Consider the following 23322-nt stretch of genomic DNA (forward strand, 5'->3'; position numbering starts at 1 on the left):
ATTGCGACTTTTGCGCAGCAAAGGGATTGTGGAGGGAACTACAACGCCATTGAAAAAGCAAGTCGCGAGTGAGAAAATAGCAGCGGAGAAGTACGATCGAGGGGTTTGAGCATGCCGGTATGGTACCCAAGCTCGATGCACGATGATTTGATATGTGAGGCTCTACGGACTCAAACTAGATGCGTTATGGTAAAGAGAGCCATAGTTGCAGGGCTGGAACAGCCTACGCAGGCTTTGTTCGGAGAAGTCTGACAAGATTTGCTACTCGGGTATCTTCCAGAAACATTCAAAGATGGTGGGTGCTGATATGGGCGACGTTGAAACTAGTTTTACTCGATGTGATTGCATACACGGTTGCAAAAGTCCAAATTGGTGGTTTACTCGATGCGAAATGTCAATTATCGCCGACGGCGCTAGGGGCGCTTGGTGAACGTGTGGGCGCTGTGGGGTGCGGGTGCTGAGGCGCTAATGCCACTCTTTCGCGGGGGCGTCGCGTCAGTCCTTCGCATCACGCTTCTCCGATGTGCAGGAGCGCAAAGCGGCGACAACCGAGGACCTCGCCGTGTTGCGCGCGCGACGTAGCGGCTGTCGGAGCGCATCGCAACGTCGGAACTGAGTGCGGCTCAATGGGCCATAATTGCCCGTCCTTATCTCTGGCCTGCCCATGGGCTCGCCAACCCGCACTCCCGACTGATTGGCGTCAGCCGCCATCCTTCTAGCCAAGGTCCGCCCGCCACCCATGGCAGTTATCTCGTCGGGCTAACTGCTTGGGGCCCAAGCTTTTCCGCTTCCCTTATCTCCCCTCTCGGCCTGAGGTGTATAAGCGCACGCGACGTTCCACAGGCCTTTACATTCAGCTCGTTGTTTGCTCTGTCTCCTCTGCTCTACGTGCAGTGTTGCACGCCCCCTCATCACCATGGCATCCGGCGAGAAAATTGTAGATTACCACGAGAAGAGTGGCTCGCCTGCCGCTTCCTCTGCGGAGCCTGTCGACACGGGTCACGTGTCTAAGAGAAGGGTGCTGCCAGGTTTTAGCCTTGCAGTTCGTCAGGAGGCAAGCAGCTTTGCGAGATCGAAGAATGCGTCCAATGCCGACTTCGATCCGATACCCCCTTCGAAGCGGACATGGAATTGGGGCGCCTACGTTGCCTACTGGATGGCAGATGCGTGGGCCGTGTCTAACTGGGAAGTTGGTGAGTGTGCACATGCTTGCTCTTGAAATAAACGTGACTTACATTCTATTGTAGCCTCTTCAATGATTGCTGTCGGCCTCGATTGGAAAATGGCCATCGGCGCCTGCGTACTCGGCAACACCATCATGGGTCTTGTCATTACCATCAACGGGAGGATGGGAGCCACCGTAAGCAAACCGCATTGAAACAAAACGAACGCCGCTTAGTCTTTTAGCTTCATACTCCGTTCCCTGTACTTGCACGTATGCCGTTTGGCTACTATTTCGCACAATTCGTCGTCTTGTCCCGCTGCGTCCTTGCTATTGTATGGCTTGGGTAAGACACACCAACCTACCACTGCTTTGGGGTACTAATGGCGTACAGTGTTCAGACAGTGACAGGCGGTCAATGCATGTCCGTGTTGCTCACAGCTATATGGCCCAGCTTCGCAAATATCCCCAACCACATTCCAGAAGGCCAGGGCATCACCACATCTGGAATGGTCGGCTTTCTGCTCTACTTTTTACTACAGATTCCCTTCTTATGCATTCCGTACACCAAGGTAAATGTCCTCGAACCTTTGAGCCATCTGCAAAATTAATATGAAAAAGGTTCAATACTTCTTTGCTTTCAAGAGTGTCATCGCACCAATTGTCTTTTTAGCCGTGTTTGGGGATACATTGCGCAGGGCCGGAGGTACTATCAGTAAAAGCACAGTCATAACCGAGGGCACTCACGTCCACGGCTCGGTCCTTGCTTGGGCCTTCTTTGGAAGTATGCAGTACCTCATGCTGTTATCGTCACTCGCATCCGCTAACTGCTGTACTCACAGATCTTAACGGAGTGCTTGGCAACTACGCAACACTGGGCCTGAACATCGCCGATTTCTCGAGATACGCAAACAAGCCCAGTGCGCAGAACGTCCAGGCTATCGTCATCCCAGTCATCTTCAGTGAGTGTTGCACACCGACTGTCAAGGAACCCACACTGACCACTGGATGAACAGCCATCGTCGGCCTCCTGGGCATCTTCACCGCTGCATCCGCCCAGACAGCTTACGGCGAGGTAATGTGGAACCCCATCGACATCATCCACAAATGGATGGACTCCGGCTCCCACGGCGGCCGCGCAGCCGCCGCCTTCGCCGCAATCGGCCTCATCATCGTCACCCTCGGCATCAACATCTCCGCCAATTCCATCAGCGCCGCAAACGACCTCATGTCCTTCGCCCCAAAGTACATCAACATCCGCCGCGGCCAACTCCTCGCTGCAGTGATCGGCTCCTGGGCGTTCGTCCCCTGGAAGATCCTCGCTTCTGCCGCAAAGTTTCTGGCTTTCCTCGGTGGCTATACCATCTTCTTGGGGCCCATGACGTCCATCTTGATTACGGATTACTACATCGTGAGGAGAGGAAAGGTTTCCGTCCCGGACATGTACTACTTCCACGGCATATACCGCTACTCCCCAAAATTCGCGAGCAACTGGCGCGCCGTCGCCGCCTTCTTCATAGGATGTATTCCGCCGCTGCCCGGGTTCGTAAATAACATCGTTGTCGCAGGCCAGGGTACCACCAGCGTGTCTCTCGGCGGCCAGCACCTGTGAGTCCAGTCCCGTCCACTCCCCTCTCTATCCCTATCTCCTTTTCTTTTCCAAAAAAATAAAAATGCGTTTGCCATACCGCTTGTCATGAGCATGCTAGTCTCGATGGAATTCGCAAGCAGTTCTGACATGTGACTGCAGTTTCGCAATCGGCTACATCTACTCCTTCATCGCCGCCGGCGTCTTCTACTACTCCTTCAACCGCTTCGTCCCGCACCCCGAGTCGATGCTCGACCGCGCAGACACAGGCGAGGACATCATCGCCGCGCAGGACGCCAAAAACGTGCAGGAGCGCCGCGGCAGCTGGTCGGAGCACAAGCCGAATATCGTGTCGAGGATGTTCACCGTCTAGCCTAGATAACATGAATGAAGCTGCAAAGCCAGCCTCTTTCTATGAATGCATATATGCAAGCAAGTAAAGAAAAGGGATTAGCCTACGAGCGTTGAAGCATGTGCTGTGATGTGATGTGATTGAGTGACTCCGCCCATTCACCCCATTTTAATTCCTATCTCTTCCTATTCGTACATGGTCCTGTGTGCAATACAAGCCTCCGTGCTTGGGGTATCAATGCCCACCATACATATCATATCAAATCCTCCACCACGCAACGCAACGGAAAAAGAAAAAAACGCCTCGCCATCTTTCCGCTTCGCCGCGCCCTATCCCGCCGCTACCCATCTCCGTGAAAAGAAAAGAGGATCCGAACCAAAATCCAAACACGTGTCCATCATATCATATCCAAGGAACGCCATACCTCCCCTCCTTCGCCGCAAACACGGAGCTCCACAAGTCCGTATTCAGCGCTGCCTCACCCCCTCCATTCGCAAGTGCATTCCCCGCATCCCCTCCACCCTCCACCCATCCTGCTGCGCGAAATCCACCGCCGTATAAGGAAACATCTCCCTCGTGTCCGCCCCAATGACATGCTCGACATTAAGATCCCTAGGCACCGCCGTCCGCAACACCCCTTCAACGCCCTCGAAATCACTCCCCATCCTGCGCGCGAGTGCGAGGCCAGACGAAAGATCGGCCAAAAGGCTGGTAGCATCGCGGTATACTTCCTCGACATTCGCCCCGAGATAGGAGAAGTCCCGGAAGAGCAGAGTCGCTAGTGGTAACATCGCGCCGCACAGGGAGGACGCCATGGGAAGGCGGAAAGAAGTGGGGAGGCTTGCATCGCCGCTGTGGGATTTCGTTCGTTGCACAATGTTGACGGCGAGGTCTTTACACAGGCCGGCTATGTCGAGGTCGCACCGCGTGCTGAGCATTGCTTGGCGGAACAGCAAGAGACGTAGTTGATCGAGGCTGTTTTGCACGATGGTGCGTTGGCGGAGCTGGCGGGGCTCGGGGGTACTCGGGGGAGCAATGGGATGGTAGGGAGGACGACTTCGGTCCAGTGTTTTATGCGGGCGTCAAGAATGAGGGCGTTGTCGTTGGCTACTCCGTCTTTCGACGGGGCTGCCGCGAAGAAGCCGTCCCAGACGTCTGCTGCTAGTCGGCCCCAACAGACCATGCAGTTGAGATAGACGTTCGACGACTGCGCGATATTGAGGTCCGGCAAGGGACGATCGGGATGGATTTCCTGCGGAGGTGAGACGGTATCAGGAAGGTGGGAAGTGCACTTACTTTGTCGTAAAGGTACGCCGGTTGCTCGATGTCGATGTCAGATTCGCGAACGCTATACGGCCGTCCGCAACTTATAGATATGCGGCGGTCGAGGAAGTATATTGTCCAGAAGATTCGTTGTCGCATGTGGATTTCAAAGGGCGTGTATGTCCGCCAGGAGGACGAGGATTGCTGATGGAGCCCTGCTTGGAAGCACATCCTGATGGCTTGTCCGATGATACTGTACGCTGCATTTCCTTTGTCGGCGTACATCAGGTACACAGCCTGCGGAGATCAGCACAAATCGAAATGGTGACGAGCAACATACCTCCAAAGCTAGAAATTGTATCAAGCATAGATCAACTTGACCACTCATTTTCCTTTTTCCGACAAGGTCGTCTGCGGCCCGAAACCACTGCCAGCCGGGAGCGTTGACTTGCGATGTGCCTGCCGCATCTGTATGGTGCCACGGTAAGTATGTTTACACCAGTTCGTCTACGCAACGGGAGACAAGGGTAGACTTACCTAATGATGTTGCGATATCCGAACATGCGAAGACAATGTAGTTGAGGGCCAACAGTGACACATGATGCGCTTGTAGTACGGGCGCCGAAAGCATCTTCTCACTATTGATTCGAAATTCAAGCTCGTTTATACAAGGATAATAAGGTGCAATGTCATCAAAGAAGACATCGAGATAGCTCTGATACTCGGTCGGGTTGGGGAATGCAAAGGTCTTGTTGCCAACACGGAGAGTCGCAGCAGCATCAACGCTGCTGGAGGGGCTCACTGCTGAGATTGAGTGTCGAACTCTTCCCGGGGCACTCTCGAAATCGAGGTCTCCTTCAGCGATAGGTGGGAAGGTTGAAGCCTCGCCAGCTATCTGCATCAGGAAGTCTGCATGCAGGCGCTCGCTAGCTGCTGCATCCCGTTCCATGCTGATGCGCGGCGTCACGTTCATGCCGCGTTCCAGCATCAGCGATTCCATCATGGTTTCGATACGCGCCATGCGCGCTTCTATGGACAAGCCCAGCACACTGGCATCGCTTGCCCGCCTCTCAACGTCTTCGCCCCGCGGCAGAAGACTCAGCCGAGATGTGCCATTGTCATTGCCGTTGCCATTATCGGTCTTGTCGGCGGGAGCTTGGACGGGCGTGGGTCTGCTCAGGTTCTGTAGAGCTTCGGCGGCCGTCTGGTCTTCCGAGTAGAAGCAACGCTTCCCGTTGTCGATGCATCGCTGGCATGGATTCTCGCCGGAGCACTGCAAGACGTATTAGCTCCCATTCTGCAGTACCGCAGAATATAAAACAGCAGACGACATACCTTGAGTTTGGAGCGGCGACACGACACGCTGTAGCTTTCATTAGAAAACGGAACGGTTCGGAATGCGGAGCGACTACTTCCCAAGCTCTTGTACAGCCGTTAGCATGCGATCACATTCAAAAGACGACGGACCTACCTTGACGCGTATTTTGCGCGTACTTTCTTACGCTTCGGCGACGACGGCGCCTCGTCTCCCATTGCTGCAGGAAGTTGCGTCGTGCCAGCGCTCGGGAAGGTCCACTTGAACGTGAGGTTGGGAGGTCCGAGCTCTCGGAACGGGATGTCACCTCATCGCGTGTCTTCACACGAGCCATCGCGGCATCGACTATCGTCTTTGTTACATCTGATACATGACGCCGCGTTCACAGCCGTTATGCTGAATCACAGCCGATGCGATGACGAATGCAACAATAAGATGTGAGGTACATCTGGACTTCAGCTATCTTCAGCTATAGGTACCGTGTCCCTCAGCTTGCACCGCAGCTCCTCATCACTCGAATCGCTCAATCCTATGCAGGAACCGCGGTGATATGCAAGAATTGAAACAAGATCTATTGAGAACAAGATGCTCCACAACGAGACCAAAGGTCAAGGAAGAGCAACTGGCCGTCTAGCGCGAGTGAGATCAAGCGAACTATACACAACACTCCCATATACCATATAACGTGAAAGTGTACAGAGTCAAAGTGAGTAAAATCGAAAGAAGCATGCAAGCGCTGTCGAAATATTGCGCTTAAGAGGCGTGTATGAACAGCCGCCAATAATTCGTGTGTATGTGCTTGGGCGTGTGCTCGGAGTATGGCGCGAAAGCTTGACACTGACGCATATCGCCCACTGAGAATTCTTGTGACGATGCTGAGGACCGTGAGCACTCAGCTAACTAAGTCATTATGTGTGCTGTGCCATGAACTGCTGCAGTCAACATCATAGCCTACTTGCGCTTTGAATTGAACGCCACAAGAAAACCGGAGCGATAGACGAATCGCCAAGATTACGTACTGCACGAATCACGGCCCTAGTACTGCGCAGTTTGGTCAACTTCTGGGAAGCTCCCATTGGCAGTTGTCTTGCAATTTGGAACAATCGAGTGTGGAGGTGGTGAACTGTAATAGCAAGCGAAAAAGAGATTGCATCATTGGAAAATAGACGACTGCAAAACACGAATAAGCTGGTTTCCTAAACCATAGGAGTTGACTGTGTTCCTCTACATACAATGGGTAGCGCGTATTGGATATCGCGTCTTTGCTGACTAGTGACAAGCTCGGTCCGGGGTACAGTTGAACTCGAATCTGGATACTCTTCTTGTTCGGCATTGCACCAAAATATGTCGAGAATTGACGTGGCAATGCAAACGGTACTTTGTCTCGTAAGTTACAGTCCATTCCAGTATGAAAATGGCTCTTCACACTAAGAAAAAAATAAACATACTACGTACATATGAACCCAGGAGGCTGCCACCTGAACAGTGAGGCGGACAACACCCGCAAGAGGCTAGCATACGCTCACACTGGCCTGTTTTTCGGTAGACACAGCCCTCTGATTGGCTGATCAGTCACGTGACCTGAATGCAATGCGGAGGAGCCCAACAATTGCCAACAACAATCTTGGATTGCGATCACACTGCGATCAAAAAACTATCGATATTAGAATTGGAGTTATGGTGTCTACCTGGACCTTTAAATTCACCCGTTTCTTCCGGGTGCCTTCAACTTTTGCCCTGTGATAGGTATCGATCCACTCTTTTCTACCTTCCCTCGCTCCTACATTCCACTAGCCTTTGGTCACGCCTCTTGTATGAACTTGAACGACAGCCATACAAGATTCAGACAAAGCTTCAGAGATCCATAGTAGCTCAAGGTACCCTAGAATAGGCCATAACCCTGTTCAACAAGCTTGTAGCCGAGCTTTGTGTTGACGCAGGAGCGCGCTTCCCGGGTTTAGACTGCTACGATGGCTTCCTGGGCACAAACGACGCAAACGTCGCAAGCAAAAGAGCTCGTACAATCATCAGAGGTGCACCCGTGGCAAAAAAAAGTCGTTGAAAAGTGCAAGGCCAAAGGCATTGATCCACAGAGCATCGCCGAAGCATGTGGAAAGGCCGGAGTCAAAGACCTCTTACAGAATGTCGACCATGACGCTTCCACCCACCAGCAGCATTCAAAATATCTTGGGCTTTCCTTCCCGCAGTATATGTGTCTCATCGAGCTTCAAGACGAAAAAGGAAAGAACGCCGTTGAAAGGCTAGTGAAAGACATCATGAGCATACCGCTGTACTACTTGTCCAAGGCCTCGCAAGACATTGGTACGTTGCCCAACTATCTTGTAGTCGTACGCGACTTACGCGTTGCCAGAACACGACATCACGTTTGCCTGTTTGCAGGTAAAGGCCGGTCGCCGCCAGAAGCGTCTTCGACTCGGACGCGAGCCACCCGAAGAGCACGCTCGCACGGTCGATAGTAGCAAGGAGCAGAAGTTGTCGGTCCCCACGCCGGGAAAACTATCCAAACTCTCACCTGTCAGTGAACTGCAGTCGGCGCAAATGCTAGGTTTTGTTGGAACTGTCAAGAAGCGCATCCTTGCGCGCATCTGCGACCAGCGCTGTCACCACTACGTCCACAAAAAGCGTTTTCTGACGCATGCGTTCAACGATCACAAGGACCTCCTTCCTGACATGACGCGCACGGTTTCGTGCTGCGAAGAACAGTACTATGATGCTAAGGAATATCTCGCTCATATCTGGGACACGCATTCGGACGCAGTAAATGGCGAAGCTGCTCTAGCATCTAGACATAGTTCGGCCACAGCTGCAAATACGCCATCGTTCTCAGGCAGCGATGCCTTTGTCACTGCATGCAACGCCGGAACCGCGTCTCTGCTGCATGGGAACAAACCGCCTGGAGAACGCAAAGAAGCTACTGCAAACCCGCAACAAAGCTTTGCGACGACTGCAGGCGCAGCACCGTTCTCTGATCTGATAACTTTCCCCCAAGGTAACCAAGAAAACAACAGGGGCGTCGATTGGATTGGATCGCTCAATGATGGCCCGACTGTTTTCGACTCGATGGGGAATTTTCAGCCAGACCTCCTCAACGATCTCATGGATAGAAAGGAGAACGATCCATTCCTCTAAATGAGCGGTGGACTTCCCGTGAACTCAAGCCTGCGATTTTAGGCTATGATCTTGCAATCATAGTATCAGGTCAGAAGCTTGGGTGCCCTGTATGACCACCCAGGATGGGCGATGAAGCATGCTCCCATATACAACCTAGATAGAATAGAAGCCTTGTCCGGTCCAGCTCGCACACTTTCAGACTACAATTGAGTAAACCTGGTACATGCTGGTGTTCCAAGCCCAAATACGTTTGCAGGGTAAGACTTCCTTTTCTACGACGAATCGAAGAATCGCAGCTAACTATCCAAGTGTTTGAAAACCATCGGTCTCCTCAATTGGACTTCATGCGTTCGCTCACCAAGTTACCTTCGATATATCACCACCATGGCACCCCGGGCCTCATGTGTCTGTCCTATCCAGGAAAAGGGCTACCGCTCTTTTGCGCATGCATTACTCTGCGACTGATCTTCATAATGCGTCGACCGGGTACGAAAGCTGCGTCTGCGAGTGGGAATACTATTGTGCGATTCTCTATTGTCAATCTTATACTTAGGACATGTCGTAGAGGCAATATAGATTGTGTAGCGAGCGAAACAAACAAAGAAAGTGACCAGCGGTGGAGATTCCGCGGAACCAAGAAGCATCGGAGGGGTCCTCGGATGTAAAGAAAAATCCTTGCTGAGCTCGCTTATAACTGAGGAACAAGTCAGCACGGCTCCTTATAAATGATTTCCCAATGTGCATTTGTCTCGAGAAATTGATGGTGTTCCAGAGAGTGCGAAACTGTCCAGGCGTGTCTGTGTCTATGACGAGAGAGACGTCGTTGTTCTCCTCGTACTGAATCCTCTGCCAGCCCTGCGGGGGCTCCGCCATTCAAAATCTAGGCACATCTGCTGCAGATCCAACAGTGTAACGTAACACAAAGACATCTACCACCCGGCGCCATTCTCGTGACCGCAAAGCCAAACATTCAGCGTCATTCACCCGGCGTGCATCTCGGCAGATGCATCATCGTAGTCCCTCTTGGCTAAAGGCAAACAATTGGCCCTTATATACCCCGACAAAGAAACAGGTGGAGCCAATGGCGATCCCGCACGCTACCCCGCACAATATACCACCCACTAATTCATCCCAGACCGGGGCCAGACGTCAGCCGAGCACCACGCAGTCGGAGACACCTTGCATGCGGAAGGTTGGATCCCCATCCAGCCGGGCGGCAATAAAGGATGGGCGTGGCCCTCCCTTGCGTCGTAACCTTGCGATCCGCGCTACAGGAACAACGAAACCAGAGACATGGCTACCGCGACAGACGATGTGAAAGTGGGGGGTGCAGGTCAAGACAGGAAGATCGATGATGTGGGGGAGAAGAGGGAGATTTCGGATAGCGAGCTTGAGGCAACGGTGATTGACTACGATGGGCCGGAGGCGCGGAGAATACTGGCCAAGGTAGACTGGCGACTGGTCCCCGTTTTGTCGCTCTTATATCTCGTCGCGTTCATCGATAGAAGTAACAGTATGTCTTCTGGAGGACCGAGCCACCGTCGAGCAGGCTGACGAGTACAGTTGGGAATGCGAAGGTCGCGGGTTTGACGACCGATCTGGGCATGCATGGACTGCAGTATAACACTGCGGTCACGCTTTTCTTCGTGCCGTACACTTTGCTCGAAGTTCCTAGCAACATCATTTTGAAATTGATGCGGCCGAGCCGATGGATTGCGATTCTTATGCTTGCGTGGGGTCTGGTCATGACGCTGATGGGTTTGGTCCATAGCTATGGAGGTCTCCTGGCCGGACGATTCTTCCTCGGTGTGGCTGAGGTATGCATACCCTTCATATGTGAAAGACGAGGTCGCATACTGAATACCATATCCAGTCCGGTTTCTTTCCAGCCGCAACTTTCCTCCTGACACTTTGGTATCGCCGATACGAAGTGCAGCGGCGCATGGCTGTTTTCTACGTTGCAGCGTCGCTGTCGGGTGCGTTCTCGGGCCTGTTGGCATTTGCCATCCAGAAGCTCGATGGCTATGACGGCCGTGAAGGATGGCAATGGATCTTCATAATCGAGGGTCTGATTCCTGTTGCGCTAGCCTTGGTAATCTGGAAAGTTCTCCCGGACTCGCCTGAGACTGCCAGCTTCCTCAAACAGTCTGAAAGAGACTTCCTCGTACGAAGGCTTGCCGAAGAAACAGGAAGTGGCCATGGCAGAGTTACAAACCAAGACAAGATGGGGAAGAAGTTTATCATCGCAGGTTTATCCGATTGGAAGGTATGGGCTGGTGTGGTGATCTTCTGGGGGAACACAGTAGGCGTGTATGGGTATGTTCTGCTTCTCCTATCATACGTTTCACATGGTCCTAACTGACCGCGCCGCAGGTTCACGGCGACAGTACCCACGGTGATCAGCCAGCTCGGCTACTCGGCGGCAAACGCGCAACTCCTCACGATACCAATCTACGTTTTCGCATCGATCATGACCATCATCTTCGCATGGTGGTCCGACCGCGTTCAGACACGCTCGCCATTCATCATCGTCGGCTTCTTAATCGCCTGCTGCGGGTTCATAGCCCAGCTGGCGATTCCACACCCAAAGTATCCTGGACTGACGTACGGCTTCCTCTTCCCGGTTGCTGGTGGACTATACTGCCCGTTCATCATCCTCGTCTCGTGGATCGCAAACTCTCTAGCACCGTCCAGCAAGCGCGCAGTCGGCATGGCGTTGCTGATTTCAGTTGGTAACATGGGTGGAATCATGGGGAGCAACATCTATCTTGACCGAGAGAAACCAAAATACAAGACGGGTTTTGGAGTGTCCCTTGCGATGTGCTTCGCGGCGGTTTTAATGACCTTTGTGCTGAGGTGGGCGTATCAGAGAGAGAATAGCAAGCGCGAGGAACTGTTAAGGGAGCACGGCGAGGCAGCGATTCGAGCGCGGTACTCGGACCAGGAGATGCTGGAGTTGGGCGACAAGAGTCCCTTCTTCAAGTACACACTTTAGCGGGGATTAGATAGTCGAGGAACATGTTTAAATTAACAATGTAATCATGCGATGATGCTTCAGCTCTAGAAGTTTTGTAATGTGCCCTCCCCATTGATATGGTTCTCCCAATTGCTCATCTCAATTTTCATAAGCTTTCAAGACTTCAAACTAAGCTCAACACCCTGAGAAAGGAAGCTTCAATGCAAAGTCACGTGAACGGGTCTCCGGGCACCTCATCTACGCCAATCATAATTGAGAGGCCAATCTTAGGGTACCAGACGAGCGCAATGTACGGACCGTCTTAAACGTCGCTAAAGTCGCTTCTGCCCGAGAAATTAACGGACACGTGAAGGAGCGGCAACCGTTTCGGCGCGTCGAGATTTTCATGCGGCCGTAAATCTCGCATTGGTCGCGTTCCTTCCTCTTTCGGGCGCTCGTATTGGGGGCCACTTCATGCCAATGGCCTTGCCATTCTCGCCGAGGTCACATGCGCTCGCTCTATCCATGGATCCATGGAAGAGGACTCACTCAAACGGGCCCTAGGAATCACTCTCCATGATCATTATCGCGGACCTCAAGAATTGATAGAACCCTCGCGCAGGTCCGCATCAGCCCCGTTCGTGAGTCACGAAACCGATAAATTCCAGGCTGCAACCGTCACGATGCAACCATCGCGTACGAGTAGTCCGAACCCCTGAAGCCGCCAAGAGTTTGCCTTTTCTTAATACGAGCGGCCAGCCCCAAAATAACGATGGCCACCTCCTCTTGGGCTAGACCATCTAGAGCGGCCCAATCGGCTGAGGGCGAGGCTGCGCGGGAGATTTGCAATTGGCCTGTGCGGCGCGGTGCCGAGCAAAACACTACGAAAAGGTCGGACGATGATCCAAGAGCCGGTGAGGGCGTAGTCGGGCGGTGGATACGATGCACCGGTCGAGGCATCGTGTAGCGTGTAGCTTATAATGACAACGGGAGCCGTGCCAGACGTCGCTAGCAGCCTCGGACTCTTCACATCGTGACAAACGCAGCTTTGCGTGCTATCGCTGAAAGACAGCATGGCGACAGCATCCTTGCGTAAGACCTCCTGGCTCGCTCTGCTCGCCGGCGTGTCAACCGTTACCGCGCAGTCTTCTTCGTCAGCATTCTGGACATTCACTACACGCTACCAGGACTGCATCGATACGTATACAGGCATCTATTCAACGTACACTACTTCTTCGACATGTACCATCAAGGACTCCGTGACCCCGACCGCGACGCCTTACGAGGTTTCCGGCAAGGACACCAGCGATTACTACGGCTATGAATACTCGGACCTTCAAGTATTCACCGCGTGGTACACTGCAGGCGCCGTGCCCGACTCAGACCTCAAACCGACATACAACTATGACTTAGATGCGACCACCACGACCGAGAGGACCACTTCCACATATTATGAATTCTCCATGCAAGTAACATATACGGCGCCAACGGATTGCCCCACGCCTTTCACGTTCACGACCAATGCATCAGTGACAGTTCCAACCCAGGTCCTCGACCAAGTTACACCTTACGCAACGGTAGTATCAACCCCGGCACCGACCCGCCGGGCATCTTACGTCTACGAGACCTGGTACTTGACCGAGGGTCAGGCACCTTTCACGAGCGAAGAGGACTACTACTACACCGCATACATCGAAGAATGTTCTACGCCATACAATGCGTACTCTTCATACTCTTACACAAGCGGATACTCTTACCCTACCGGCAGAACAAGCGGTGGATCTGGTGGAAGTTCCGATGGATACTCGTATTGTTACTACGGCTACGGGACCTGCACAAGCCTCAGGACCTGGGTCATTGTCATCGCGGCGGTGATTCCCGGCCTCTTCGTCCTGGGATTTTTCGAGAGCTACTTTTGGTTCCGCAGACTCATGCTAGGGAAAGGCTGCCTACGTTTCGGCACCATCTCGTGGATCTGCATCTCGCTTTGGGTGGCGTGCTTCACTCGGTCGCAGAGCCGACGCAGTCCAGAGGATCAGAAGCTGTTGAGACAGAAGTGGAGGGAGACAAGCTTTGGCACCGCCATCGGCCTCTGGTTCAAGTGGGGGTTCAGGCACCGGTACCCTGTGCCGCTCCTCGGTCAGTACTCGCGCAACACGGTCGGCATCGTGCCTGAGGGACAACCCCTACCTCTTCCTGGTATGCTGCAAACGAACGCAAACTACCCCGGAGGCCCGCCCCCGCCGCCCGGTGCCTTCATCCCCAACGGCCAAGGTCAACCTTACTACCCTCCTCCCCAGGGTTGGGCGCCTGCACCGAACGCTCAAGGATACCCGATGCCTCCGCCTGGACAGGCCTACATGCCGCCAAACGGAGCTGTTCAATATTACGGCTACGGAGCACAGACGAAGGATGCACCGAGCGTCACCGCAACTTCAGTGTCTCCTGTGAACGGCGCGCCGCAGCCTGCACCTTCACCTGTCTCGCCTACTGTTGCGCCACAAATACATGACCCGAATGTCGCCGAAGCTCCGGCTACTACTCAAACGTCTGCTCCTGCTGGGCCGCAGGCGCCAGCTCCGACACAACTACCCACACACCAAGACCGCGCCGTATAGGCGTACGATTACTTAGTCCCTTAATGTTAATGGTATTCTAATCAGCACCGCATCGACAGTGCAGCCGAAGTTATGAAGCATTCACTCAATGAGCAGGAGGCTCTCGGGGGTTTTTTTTTTTGGCTTTTTTTGCATGGATGATATCCCAGGAGAGCTCGCTCTATATTCCTAGTTTTAGCAATCACACACATATCGAATGCACATCGTAACCCACCCACCATACCTCACCCTACCCCTTCCACCCAGGACCAGCCAACCCATCCCTCCTCTGCGCCGCTCCCCGCCCCTCAACATCCAAACGCAGCACATCCACCCCATCCACATCCTTCCTATCGACCCTAAACCCCGCCCCCGTCTGAGCGTCATCCACAAGCCTAGCAACACAATACGCCCCCCGCCGCGCCCACTCCATCTTAACGCTATGCTTGAAAACCGAAAACACCATCTCGCTCGCATGTCCGCGCACTGTCTTCGGCGTCACAAAGGTGATCGTTACCCCAATGAGCACCCACAGGCCAGACTTCCACACCCAGGCGCAGAGATCCCGCACGCGTTTCTTCTCGCTCGTGTGCGCGGTGGGCGTGCAGCGCAGGGTGAGGCTGATGCTGTTGCTGCTGCGGGGGTGATGTTTGAAGAGAATATACGAATCGCCCGCACTGTACGCGGTGCGCAGGTGCATGTCGAGGATACCGAGCGTGGTGATGTCCGCGCGCCATGTGGCCCAGCTGTTGTGCAGCAGGTGCACGATGTCGAGCTCCCTTTCATACGAGGCCCATGGACCGAAGTCCAGCTCCACGCCGTGGGTGTAGTCCAGTGCGTGAAGTAAGGGGAGGAGCGCGATGCCTTGATCTAGGAAGCGCGCGTCGAGGCCTTCGACTGCGAGCAGTGCGTGATGTTTTGTGGATACGAATGTCGTGTCCAGCTGTACATGTTGGGTAGAGCCGAGCTTCGCCGCTTTCGGGGCGGGGTAGAAGACTTGAGCGTAGGCTGCGAGATCGCATAGGACTACTACTACCATGCGATGCTGGGTGGGCGAATGGCCAGAGCTCTGAACGGAGTTGTGTGCATACTTGAGAGAGCGTCCATGCTGTGGTGAACGTTCCCTTGGTGGATGAGTTTGGCGTCCGGAGCAGAGAGGACGATAGAAACTCATTGGTAGGCTCCTTCAGACGGAGTACTTCGCGGTAGATCTGGTTGCGCAGTTCGCCAGGTAGTTGTAGGAAGGGAAAGTGGTCGGTAGTAGTTGACATGGTGGCGGCTTCGTGCAGTGAGACAGGAATTGACACCGTGGCGTGGTGGGTGTTTTGGAAATGGGATTTGTGGTATAGAGACCTGGCAAGGTAGTTGCGGGTGGTAAGTAAAACCTGCAAGTACCCACGTGGTGTTTCCGGCGCAGGCACCCGGCGAGGGCGTTTGCTCACTTATCATCAAGTGAAAGTGAAAGGAATGCAAGTATAGTTCAGGTCAATTGTATACGTACGCCGGGATAGCGGTCTGTTTTTTGGGCTTCACACTTTGAAGCTTGAGGAAGAAGGCGCTAGTTTTTGCCTGGAAATATGTAGCTTTGTATGGAAGCAATCGAACATGATCAGAATCCACTCTTTCCGCACAGTACTTGAGCTCTAACTCAAAGCTTACTATATCTAGAACCCAGTTAGAAGTTTATAAAGAAGCTTCTCGCTTTACCCCAGACAATCTAAAAGCCGGGGTATGTGCGCTGTCCGCATCATCGAAGCTCACTACGCCGGACCCACGTGCCGTCGTCATCTACACCAGCCTTGCCAGCAGCGCACAACCTCCCATCAATCCTTTCCACCAACGCCTCACTCCCCACACATCGTCGGCACCAGAGCACATTTTCCGGATCATACTTAGTCTTCACTTCCTTCAGCTTTTCGTAGTGCTCGCCAAAGAAAGCGTGCTGCCACTCCGGCTCGTAGCTATCTGCCTCATTGAAGTACGCCCCCGTTTCGGGCGAAAGATCACGCAGATTCTGCACCTTGGCTGTAACGTCGCTGTATACAGAGTCGATGGCAGGTTGTGCGATGCCATCGGGCCAGCTTTGAACAGCGATGAAATGCGTGAGGGCGGTGCGCCATGCTGGGTTCATGGAGATGGTGGAAGGATAGTAAGAAGGCGTGTGAGGAGAGGCGATCATGTGGCCGAGGAGTTGGGTGTTGCCGAACATACCCTACAGTGGTCAGTACACATGGGGTTGATCAAAATTGATGGTCGATAGAGGAGTAATTGTCGGAAACTTACGTTCGGAGCTGAGGCGTTTAGACTGGGCCCGATCTCTGAGAAAACCTTCGCGGTTACGTTCGCGTCTTGTAGCCTCTTGGAGCTCAGCAACCAAGACCCGAAAGCAGAACCGCCACTGGCGACCTGCTCATTCGTTACAGTACCGTACGCTTCAAGAAACGTATTTGCCTGCGTAATATTTGAGGTATACTGAAAAAGGTCCGGACGACTCTCTAGCTTTTCGACTATAGGCGCGAAAAGCTTCTCCACCGTCCCGTTGGGTTTATCGTATACGGTAAACAGCCCATAAAAGGCGTAAATAGGCCACAACGGCGGTCCAGCCATGAAATAGTAGCCAGACAGGCCACCTTCCTTCAGGCGCTGCATGTCTGCGTGTAAGAAGCCCATCAGATCCCAGTACTCGTTAGTTACATTAGATCCTGTAGTGCTCAATTCGAAGAGAATTTTAGTCGTTTTGGGGTCCGGATACGTTCTCACTACAACTTCAGTGACGACGCCGTACGTTCCACCTCCACCGCCACGGATGGCGAAGAATAGGTCGGAATTCTGGCAGGGATTCGCAACCAGAATGTCTCCAGAGGGCGTGACGACAGTGGCTTCAAGCAGGTTGTCGGCTCCCATGCCATATGTGGATGACAGAGGACCGTGGCCGCCGCCAGTCAACCAGCCGACAAGACCAACGTCAGGATTTGCCCCTGTCACGAGGATCGAGTTATGCTTAGCCATAGCAGTCTGGGCTTCGATGCCAGTAGTACCTGCGGCGGCGCGTACTGCTGTGAGCGGTTCATCAACAGGACAAGAAGTCGGTTCGAAGGACGGTAGATATTCTATGCCTCGGAGATGGTGAGTCCAGATGCTGAGACTGCCGTAGCCAACGCTCCTATGAGATGTCAGGCGGTCGTCGACTAATGGTGCGACTTGGACTTGTACGCACCTGCCAGGGTAAGAATGCCCCGTACTCTTCACGACTGCTCTGATATTCTTTTTACCCGCCCATCGTAACGCCTCGGCAACATGTTCCGCACATGTGGCTTTGACCGCGTAGACAGGGTATCTACCGATAGTACATCCTTTCTTGCCAGCATTCACATCTCCAGTGATGCTCGTGCCGTTCGGGAAAATCGGATTGCACGAGTTGTTTGTCCAGATGGGATAGTCGATGCTGATTGGATTTTCAGCGTGCCATGTTGAATTGAACCACTGAGATCGGACGGTTGTGCATGCATCTTCGTCGTAATTCGGTTGATTGGCATAGCACACTGAGGCAGGAGGAATTCCAGGTATGAGGGCACCCGAGAGAGTATCGTTGAGAGACGCCCACTCAGTTTCGGTGGGCCAGCATTCATTACCAGGCGTCTTCGCAAGTCTGTTAGCTAAGCACCATCATACCCGGTCTGACGTACAACATACACATTTGCAAGTTCCGTTCGATGCAGTAACTAGCGTCAAGCCTGTACAAATGTACGAAACGCAAGCTTTCCAGATCTTCATGTTGGACGACGAGCCTAGAATACACGTGGACAATGGTATTAACGATCTTGATGGCTCAACACATACCATGCCTTATCTTTTTATTCTCATCGGACGACACCGAGTCAGCCTACAATTACGTAGCTTACTCGTACGAGGCAGTGACGGGACTTTTGGCACCCCACTAAACAGTACCATTACCTGTTATGGCACAACATATGGGTCCAAGTTATTCCCTCAGCCACGGTGGTTTGGGCTAAAGATGCGATTCGCTCGCTTGAAGGTCCAAATCGGTCGTAGAAGCGGTCTAGTCACATGACGTGTGAGGCTGTGCTGTTGAAGGAGCTGAAAGCGAGGAAAGCGAGGAAAGCGATCGTACGGATCACAACTCAAGCTGCAAGGCATATTCGAGCGTACAAGATGCGTATCTGTATCGCAAACTCATGCCAAAATGTACAAAGCGCACAAAATCCGGATGTAGGGTCGTCGCGTCAGCCCATTGTTCATCCCTTCGCACACTGCATTTGAAGTACTTCTGCACAGGTCCATCAACTTTCAGTTATTAAGATCATTATGGTGTAGGTTTGTTACCATTGCGATTACGCGCTCTTAGAACGAATATGATGAGAAGTTAATCCTCTCACCCAGTGTGCTGGGTGCAAGATCAATCACTATTGCAACAAGCATTGCCCAAGTATTATGAACTAGGCAGATGTTCAAGACCAGAAATGGTACGTGGAAACCAGGAATTATGGCGAGGTGAAAGAGAAAGACGCGTCAAGAAGGCGTGAAGGGAAGCACAAGCGACACAGTGAGATCTTTAGATTCAACAAGCAAAACTCGACTGGCATGGAATAACCGCTCCAATGACAAGAGCCATCGCATCCCTTTTGGGCCGCTCCGACATCCAGTGTTCGTCGACGACCAAGTGCTCAGTTTTGACGGCAGTTATTTGTGCATCAGGAAATACAAAACAGGGAGCCTTACAATTGAGGTTGCACCAGAGCCAGGCTTCCTCGAGTAAGAGGTATCTTATTCAACACAAGATAACCACGCAGCAGCACCCTTCTGCCACACTCCATCTATCCAATATCCACCTTGTCTACACGGCAAATGACCAACCCATTCAAAACAACAGCTCACTCTCCCTTCTCCAAAACAGCATCCACCTTCGCCTCCAACTCCAACACCTCCTTAATCTCCGCCACCGCCTTAAGCACCTCCTCCTTCTTCCCTTCTCCTCCCACCCCTTCAACGTCTCCTCCCCAACCTTCCCTCATTAACCGCAGTCATCAAATCAGCCCCGCCGCAAACGCAAGCTCCACCCTCGTCCCCACAACCTTCATCAGCATGACCTCCTTCAAGCTCTGCGCCAATTGCTCATTCGCCTTCCCCCCGCCATGCACACCGTAGCTGATGATCGCAACGGGTTTCCCTGGCCACTCGTTCTTCAGGTAGTCGATGGCGTTCTTGGTCCCGCCTGCAAGGCCGTAGTTGTACTCTGGAATGACGAAGATGTACCCGTCGAAGGAGGCGATGGCCGCAGACCATTTCTTGGAGTGCTCGTGCGTGAATTGTTTAACGGCGGGGACGAGGGCGGGCATTACGGGTTCGTCGTAGACGGGGAGGTTGAAATCCGCGATGGAGAGGGGTTCGATGGTGAGGTTGTCTGAAGGGCGGGTCTTGAGGATGTCGTGGACCCAATTGACGACGTGGTCTCCAGCACGAGGTGTCCGCGTACTCCCCGTAATAAGCGCAATCTTCGACATGATGCTGAACGAATATCGCAGGTGCGACACGTAAAAATAATAATTCTACGACTCAAAAAAGACGGATGTACTGGTAATATCAAGCAATCCACGTTCTCAGTCACAGATATAAAGCCCACAAGTGCATACTCCGGATACACACAACACCGAAATCACCAATCATTAGAAATGCAGCTACTGTGATGATGACTGCGGCGTAAACGCGCAAGAGCAGAAGGAACGCCTGATGGACGTGTAGTTTGGAGTGGAGGGAATAGTTCACCGTGAGTACCACATAGCACTGTGTAAGCGAGACGAGGCGGTCGACTTCTGAGCGAACGACCCAATCAACTGGTGCTAATGCGCAGGGAATAGTAGGAATAGCGTATTCGCAATCGCTATGCACGTGCTAACTACACAAGTAGATGCCTGAGGACGCTGACAAATGACTAATCCTCATGGTCGGATGCGGATGTCAAGCTATCCGGCGACCCACACTGGTCGTGTAAGCAGACTCGCTGTGAAAAGATGAACAAGGGTTAATCATTTTAATGCTAAGGTAGTCGTGAATGATATCCGTAATCAAGGTAGTAGTTTGGTCTCCAGCTCGGCTCTCTCCCTGTACTCTGCCATCGGCATGGTAATCAACCCCGAGTATCCCACGTCGCCCTGAGCCTTTTCGAGCTTTCGCATGATTCTACCGATGATGCTCGCAATCCACCTGTCGTTCGCGACGACGTTGACCGTCTGGATGCCGGCTTTCCTCCACCCGTCTTGTATCTTGGTGTTCATCCCCTTGAAGGCTTTGTTCATCCCCACTTTCCACGTGTTACCACGATTCGGTGTCAAAGAGGTAGGCGTAGATTGCGTAGAGACAGGCACCGAGTTCTGCGAACCCATTGTCGCGGTGTCGGACTCAGTTGAAGATGCGCTGGCATTGTCCGGCTTGATGCTCTCGGGAGCTACTGAGTCGGAAGCTACTGAGTCAACTCTACGGATCTCCATCTCGAGCTTGTCATTTGCTGCCCGCTTAAGGACGAGTTCTTCATGACCCTTCTCGACCTCAATGACTTTTGTCGCCTTCACAGTAGCAGCCACGAAGTTCAGAAGCTGCTGGTCGAACAGCGCAGGGAGATGCCCATGGACCGCGATTTTCATGCAAGTCTCGTCCTTTTGACGCCGTTCAAGGTCTTTCTTCATTCGCACAGCTTGGGGTGTGCCAGCCATTTCTTCGATTTCTTGTTCGATCCTCATCTCGTCGAAGTCGGTTAAGATAGGTGGGAAAAGGTGCTCATGATGAGGAAGCAGGTATGAAGGAAGAACGAAAGTCGCGTCGGCTCCTCCAAGATGCACAACCTGCGTAAGATTGACTGCCTCCGGAAGCGTCCTGTGCGCCATAAGGTCTCCGATCTTAAACTTGCACTCAATATCGTAATCTGTATCAACGGGCACTTGCGCTGTAGCGAAGAGATCGGTAAGACCCACTGCAAAGTTTGCATCCGCAAGCCAGGCAGAAATACGGCTTTCGAGGCGTCTAACCTCAGCGTCTGATGTAGAATAGTGCTTGAAAAAGTGGTCTTTCATGAGCGACACGAACCATTTTCCAGAGCCAGCTGATGTAACGGATTTGATGCGAATAGGATGGAAATAGCTGATCGGGTTGAGGAGGAGGCGGTACAAGAGTGGTAGGCGATGTACGAATCTATTATAAGAATATGTTAGCTGGGAACAAAAAAGGTCTGCGGAGGTGTACGTCTTGTCGAACGAAGAACTTACTTCTTGAACTTCGGATGCTTGTTGTGCGAAAGAGTTGTGAGTCGTATCGATTTTGATGGAGGATGCGCCACGGTCGGTTGCTCGTGGACGTGGGCACACACGGCTGCGCGAAGATTGTTCTCAGAGTCGAGAACGCCGTCAATTTCGCGCTCTTTCGCAATCTTCCTCAACATCTCTTGAGCGATGTGGCTGGTGCTTGTATTCAGGATGTGTTTGGTAAGTTTTTCCACCTCCGTGCGAGCCTTCTCTTCGTCCGGTGACAGTTTTCTGACCAGTGTGTTGGACGAGAGAGGGGTATCGGCAGCATCATGAAGCTCTTCCTGGATTTCCGCGAACCCGTTCTTTGCTGAAGCGTAAGCTGCTTTCAATAGGAGGGTATCCCTTGCAATCAGTGTATCCTTAGACATATCGCGCTCATTCGGAAATTGGGGCACGTCTTTGAACGTCATTTCGTCGCGACCTTTGACGTTGGCATAAACGTCCCCGATCGTGATTCGACGGAAGAGCGCGACGACGACCTTGTCTGTTTGAATGGACAATTCCATATCCTCATCGAGCTTAACCCCCACTTCGATGCCATAAGCGGTAGCCGTCAGAGTGGAGAGCGAGAACGTCAGGCCTCGAACCACAAACAATCCAACCGTGTCTTTGTCAATTTCCAGAGCTGGTAGATCAAACAGACTGATGGAATCCTGGACAATATGGCATTCGCGCAGTACATTCCTGAGGTAATGACGTACGATCCTCGTTGCGAACCCGAATTGATAAAGGCAAGACAGTAAGACCGCGGTATAACAGATTGCAACGAAGCCCCAGTACAGAACCCACGAGGTGGAAGCTACGGTGTACGTGGCATTCACAGCGATCAATATTGGCCATAGCGGTATCCTTGGAAAGACTCGTTTTCCGTTCCAATCTCCTATTGACAGCGAGCAAACCAGGAATGGGGTTCCAGATAATATCCATCGCCAGCTCAACAGAGCGGTTCCTAATAATATGAGGGCGATATATGTCAGAGGAGCGAACGAGTGCTTCGCCTGCGGCTTCGTGGGTGCTGCATCTAGGGTAGGATTGATAGGGACGGGCTTCCTAGTTATTCCTTTGGGCAGGCCTGGCGGGGTGTCTTCGTTGGCGGTCGGCTCCATTGTGAGACTCTGGAGCGCGATTTACCCCAAGATAGGATGCAGAGGTGAGTTGACGAGGCTGTGTCGGAGGGCAAGTCAAGCCTCATCCATGGCTGTGCTTTTCTGGGGTGCGTCTTAAAGGCTGGGTGTTCCTTGAATCCTAGACCTGGTCGTTTGCCGTCGTCGATATGACGTAGCGGTGAAGCGAGCGTTAGCGCGAACAGGGCTCGTGCACCTGGTGGTCGAAACAGTAAATCGATGTGCCGTAGAGACAGTAACAGTGACAGCCGAGAGCAGCAAATGATCGCGTGCACAATCAAATAAATTAGATGGCGAAGGTCCCTTGCACAATTGAAGTACCCAGCGGCGGCGGTCCGGGCAAGCCAATCGCGACTAGCACGTTAGCCACGCCGATCTCGTTAGTACTTCAGCTTATTTATCTGCACCCGCTCGCGCCAATGTGTGAAACTCGGCCATACAGTATCAGGTTACCATTCTGAACACGCATTAAAGGTTGAGTCACCCTAGGATACGCGATCTTCTGGTTGACCTGCCA

The 23322-nt window shown here is 52.7% G+C and overlaps 9 protein-coding genes across 9 annotated transcripts; 4 read left to right on the plus strand and 5 right to left on the minus strand.

Annotated features, from left to right (window-relative positions):
- Window positions 1–916: 916 nt before the first annotated feature.
- Window positions 917–3123, plus strand: N0V89_009041 (uncharacterized protein; the record flags this gene model as incomplete). Its single annotated transcript, XM_056217794.1, has 8 exons — window positions 917–1193; window positions 1248–1360; window positions 1408–1508; window positions 1557–1734; window positions 1784–1946; window positions 2005–2124; window positions 2179–2770; window positions 2913–3123. The coding sequence occupies 8 exons, from the start codon at window positions 917–919 to the stop codon at window positions 3121–3123; spliced, it is 1755 nt and encodes a 584-aa protein (XP_056069350.1).
- An 886-nt stretch (window positions 3124–4009) lies between these two features.
- N0V89_009042 (uncharacterized protein) lies at window positions 4010–5898 on the minus strand (the record flags this gene model as incomplete). Its single annotated transcript, XM_056217795.1, has 6 exons — window positions 4010–4354; window positions 4399–4662; window positions 4706–4833; window positions 4903–5638; window positions 5701–5728; window positions 5837–5898. The coding sequence occupies 6 exons, from the start codon at window positions 5896–5898 to the stop codon at window positions 4010–4012; spliced, it is 1563 nt and encodes a 520-aa protein (XP_056069351.1).
- A 1752-nt stretch (window positions 5899–7650) lies between these two features.
- On the plus strand, window positions 7651–8830 carry N0V89_009043 (uncharacterized protein; the record flags this gene model as incomplete). Its single annotated transcript, XM_056217796.1, has 2 exons — window positions 7651–8028; window positions 8081–8830. 2 exons carry the CDS (start codon window positions 7651–7653, stop codon window positions 8828–8830), a joined length of 1128 nt encoding a protein of 375 aa, XP_056069352.1.
- A 1275-nt stretch (window positions 8831–10105) lies between these two features.
- On the plus strand, window positions 10106–11807 carry N0V89_009044 (uncharacterized protein; the record flags this gene model as incomplete). Its single annotated transcript, XM_056217797.1, has 4 exons — window positions 10106–10325; window positions 10376–10629; window positions 10686–11128; window positions 11186–11807. The coding sequence occupies 4 exons, from the start codon at window positions 10106–10108 to the stop codon at window positions 11805–11807; spliced, it is 1539 nt and encodes a 512-aa protein (XP_056069353.1).
- A 1034-nt stretch (window positions 11808–12841) lies between these two features.
- Window positions 12842–14386, plus strand: N0V89_009045 (uncharacterized protein; the record flags this gene model as incomplete). Its single annotated transcript, XM_056217798.1, has 1 exon — window positions 12842–14386. One exon carries the CDS (start codon window positions 12842–12844, stop codon window positions 14384–14386), a length of 1545 nt encoding a protein of 514 aa, XP_056069354.1.
- A 419-nt stretch (window positions 14387–14805) lies between these two features.
- On the minus strand, window positions 14806–15636 carry N0V89_009046 (uncharacterized protein; the record flags this gene model as incomplete). Its single annotated transcript, XM_056217799.1, has 3 exons — window positions 14806–14851; window positions 14899–15410; window positions 15457–15636. 3 exons carry the CDS (start codon window positions 15634–15636, stop codon window positions 14806–14808), a joined length of 738 nt encoding a protein of 245 aa, XP_056069355.1.
- A 476-nt stretch (window positions 15637–16112) lies between these two features.
- N0V89_009047 (uncharacterized protein) lies at window positions 16113–18139 on the minus strand (the record flags this gene model as incomplete). The annotated part of the gene is made up of 3 exons (XM_056217800.1): window positions 16113–16577; window positions 16649–18014; window positions 18114–18139. The coding sequence occupies 3 exons, from the start codon at window positions 18137–18139 to the stop codon at window positions 16113–16115; spliced, it is 1857 nt and encodes a 618-aa protein (XP_056069356.1).
- A 1271-nt stretch (window positions 18140–19410) lies between these two features.
- On the minus strand, window positions 19411–19887 carry N0V89_009048 (uncharacterized protein; the record flags this gene model as incomplete). Its single annotated transcript, XM_056217801.1, has 1 exon — window positions 19411–19887. The coding sequence occupies one exon, from the start codon at window positions 19885–19887 to the stop codon at window positions 19411–19413; it is 477 nt and encodes a 158-aa protein (XP_056069357.1).
- A 561-nt stretch (window positions 19888–20448) lies between these two features.
- Window positions 20449–22787, minus strand: N0V89_009049 (uncharacterized protein; the record flags this gene model as incomplete). The annotated part of the gene is made up of 3 exons (XM_056217802.1): window positions 20449–21568; window positions 21643–22334; window positions 22383–22787. The coding sequence occupies 3 exons, from the start codon at window positions 22785–22787 to the stop codon at window positions 20449–20451; spliced, it is 2217 nt and encodes a 738-aa protein (XP_056069358.1).
- Window positions 22788–23322: the final 535 nt, after the last annotated feature.

This window comes from Didymosphaeria variabile (genome assembly GCF_027946475.1).
Source record: "Didymosphaeria variabile strain IMI 356815 chromosome Unknown scaffold_6, whole genome shotgun sequence".
Taxonomy (NCBI): domain Eukaryota; kingdom Fungi; phylum Ascomycota; class Dothideomycetes; order Pleosporales; family Didymosphaeriaceae; genus Didymosphaeria; species Didymosphaeria variabile.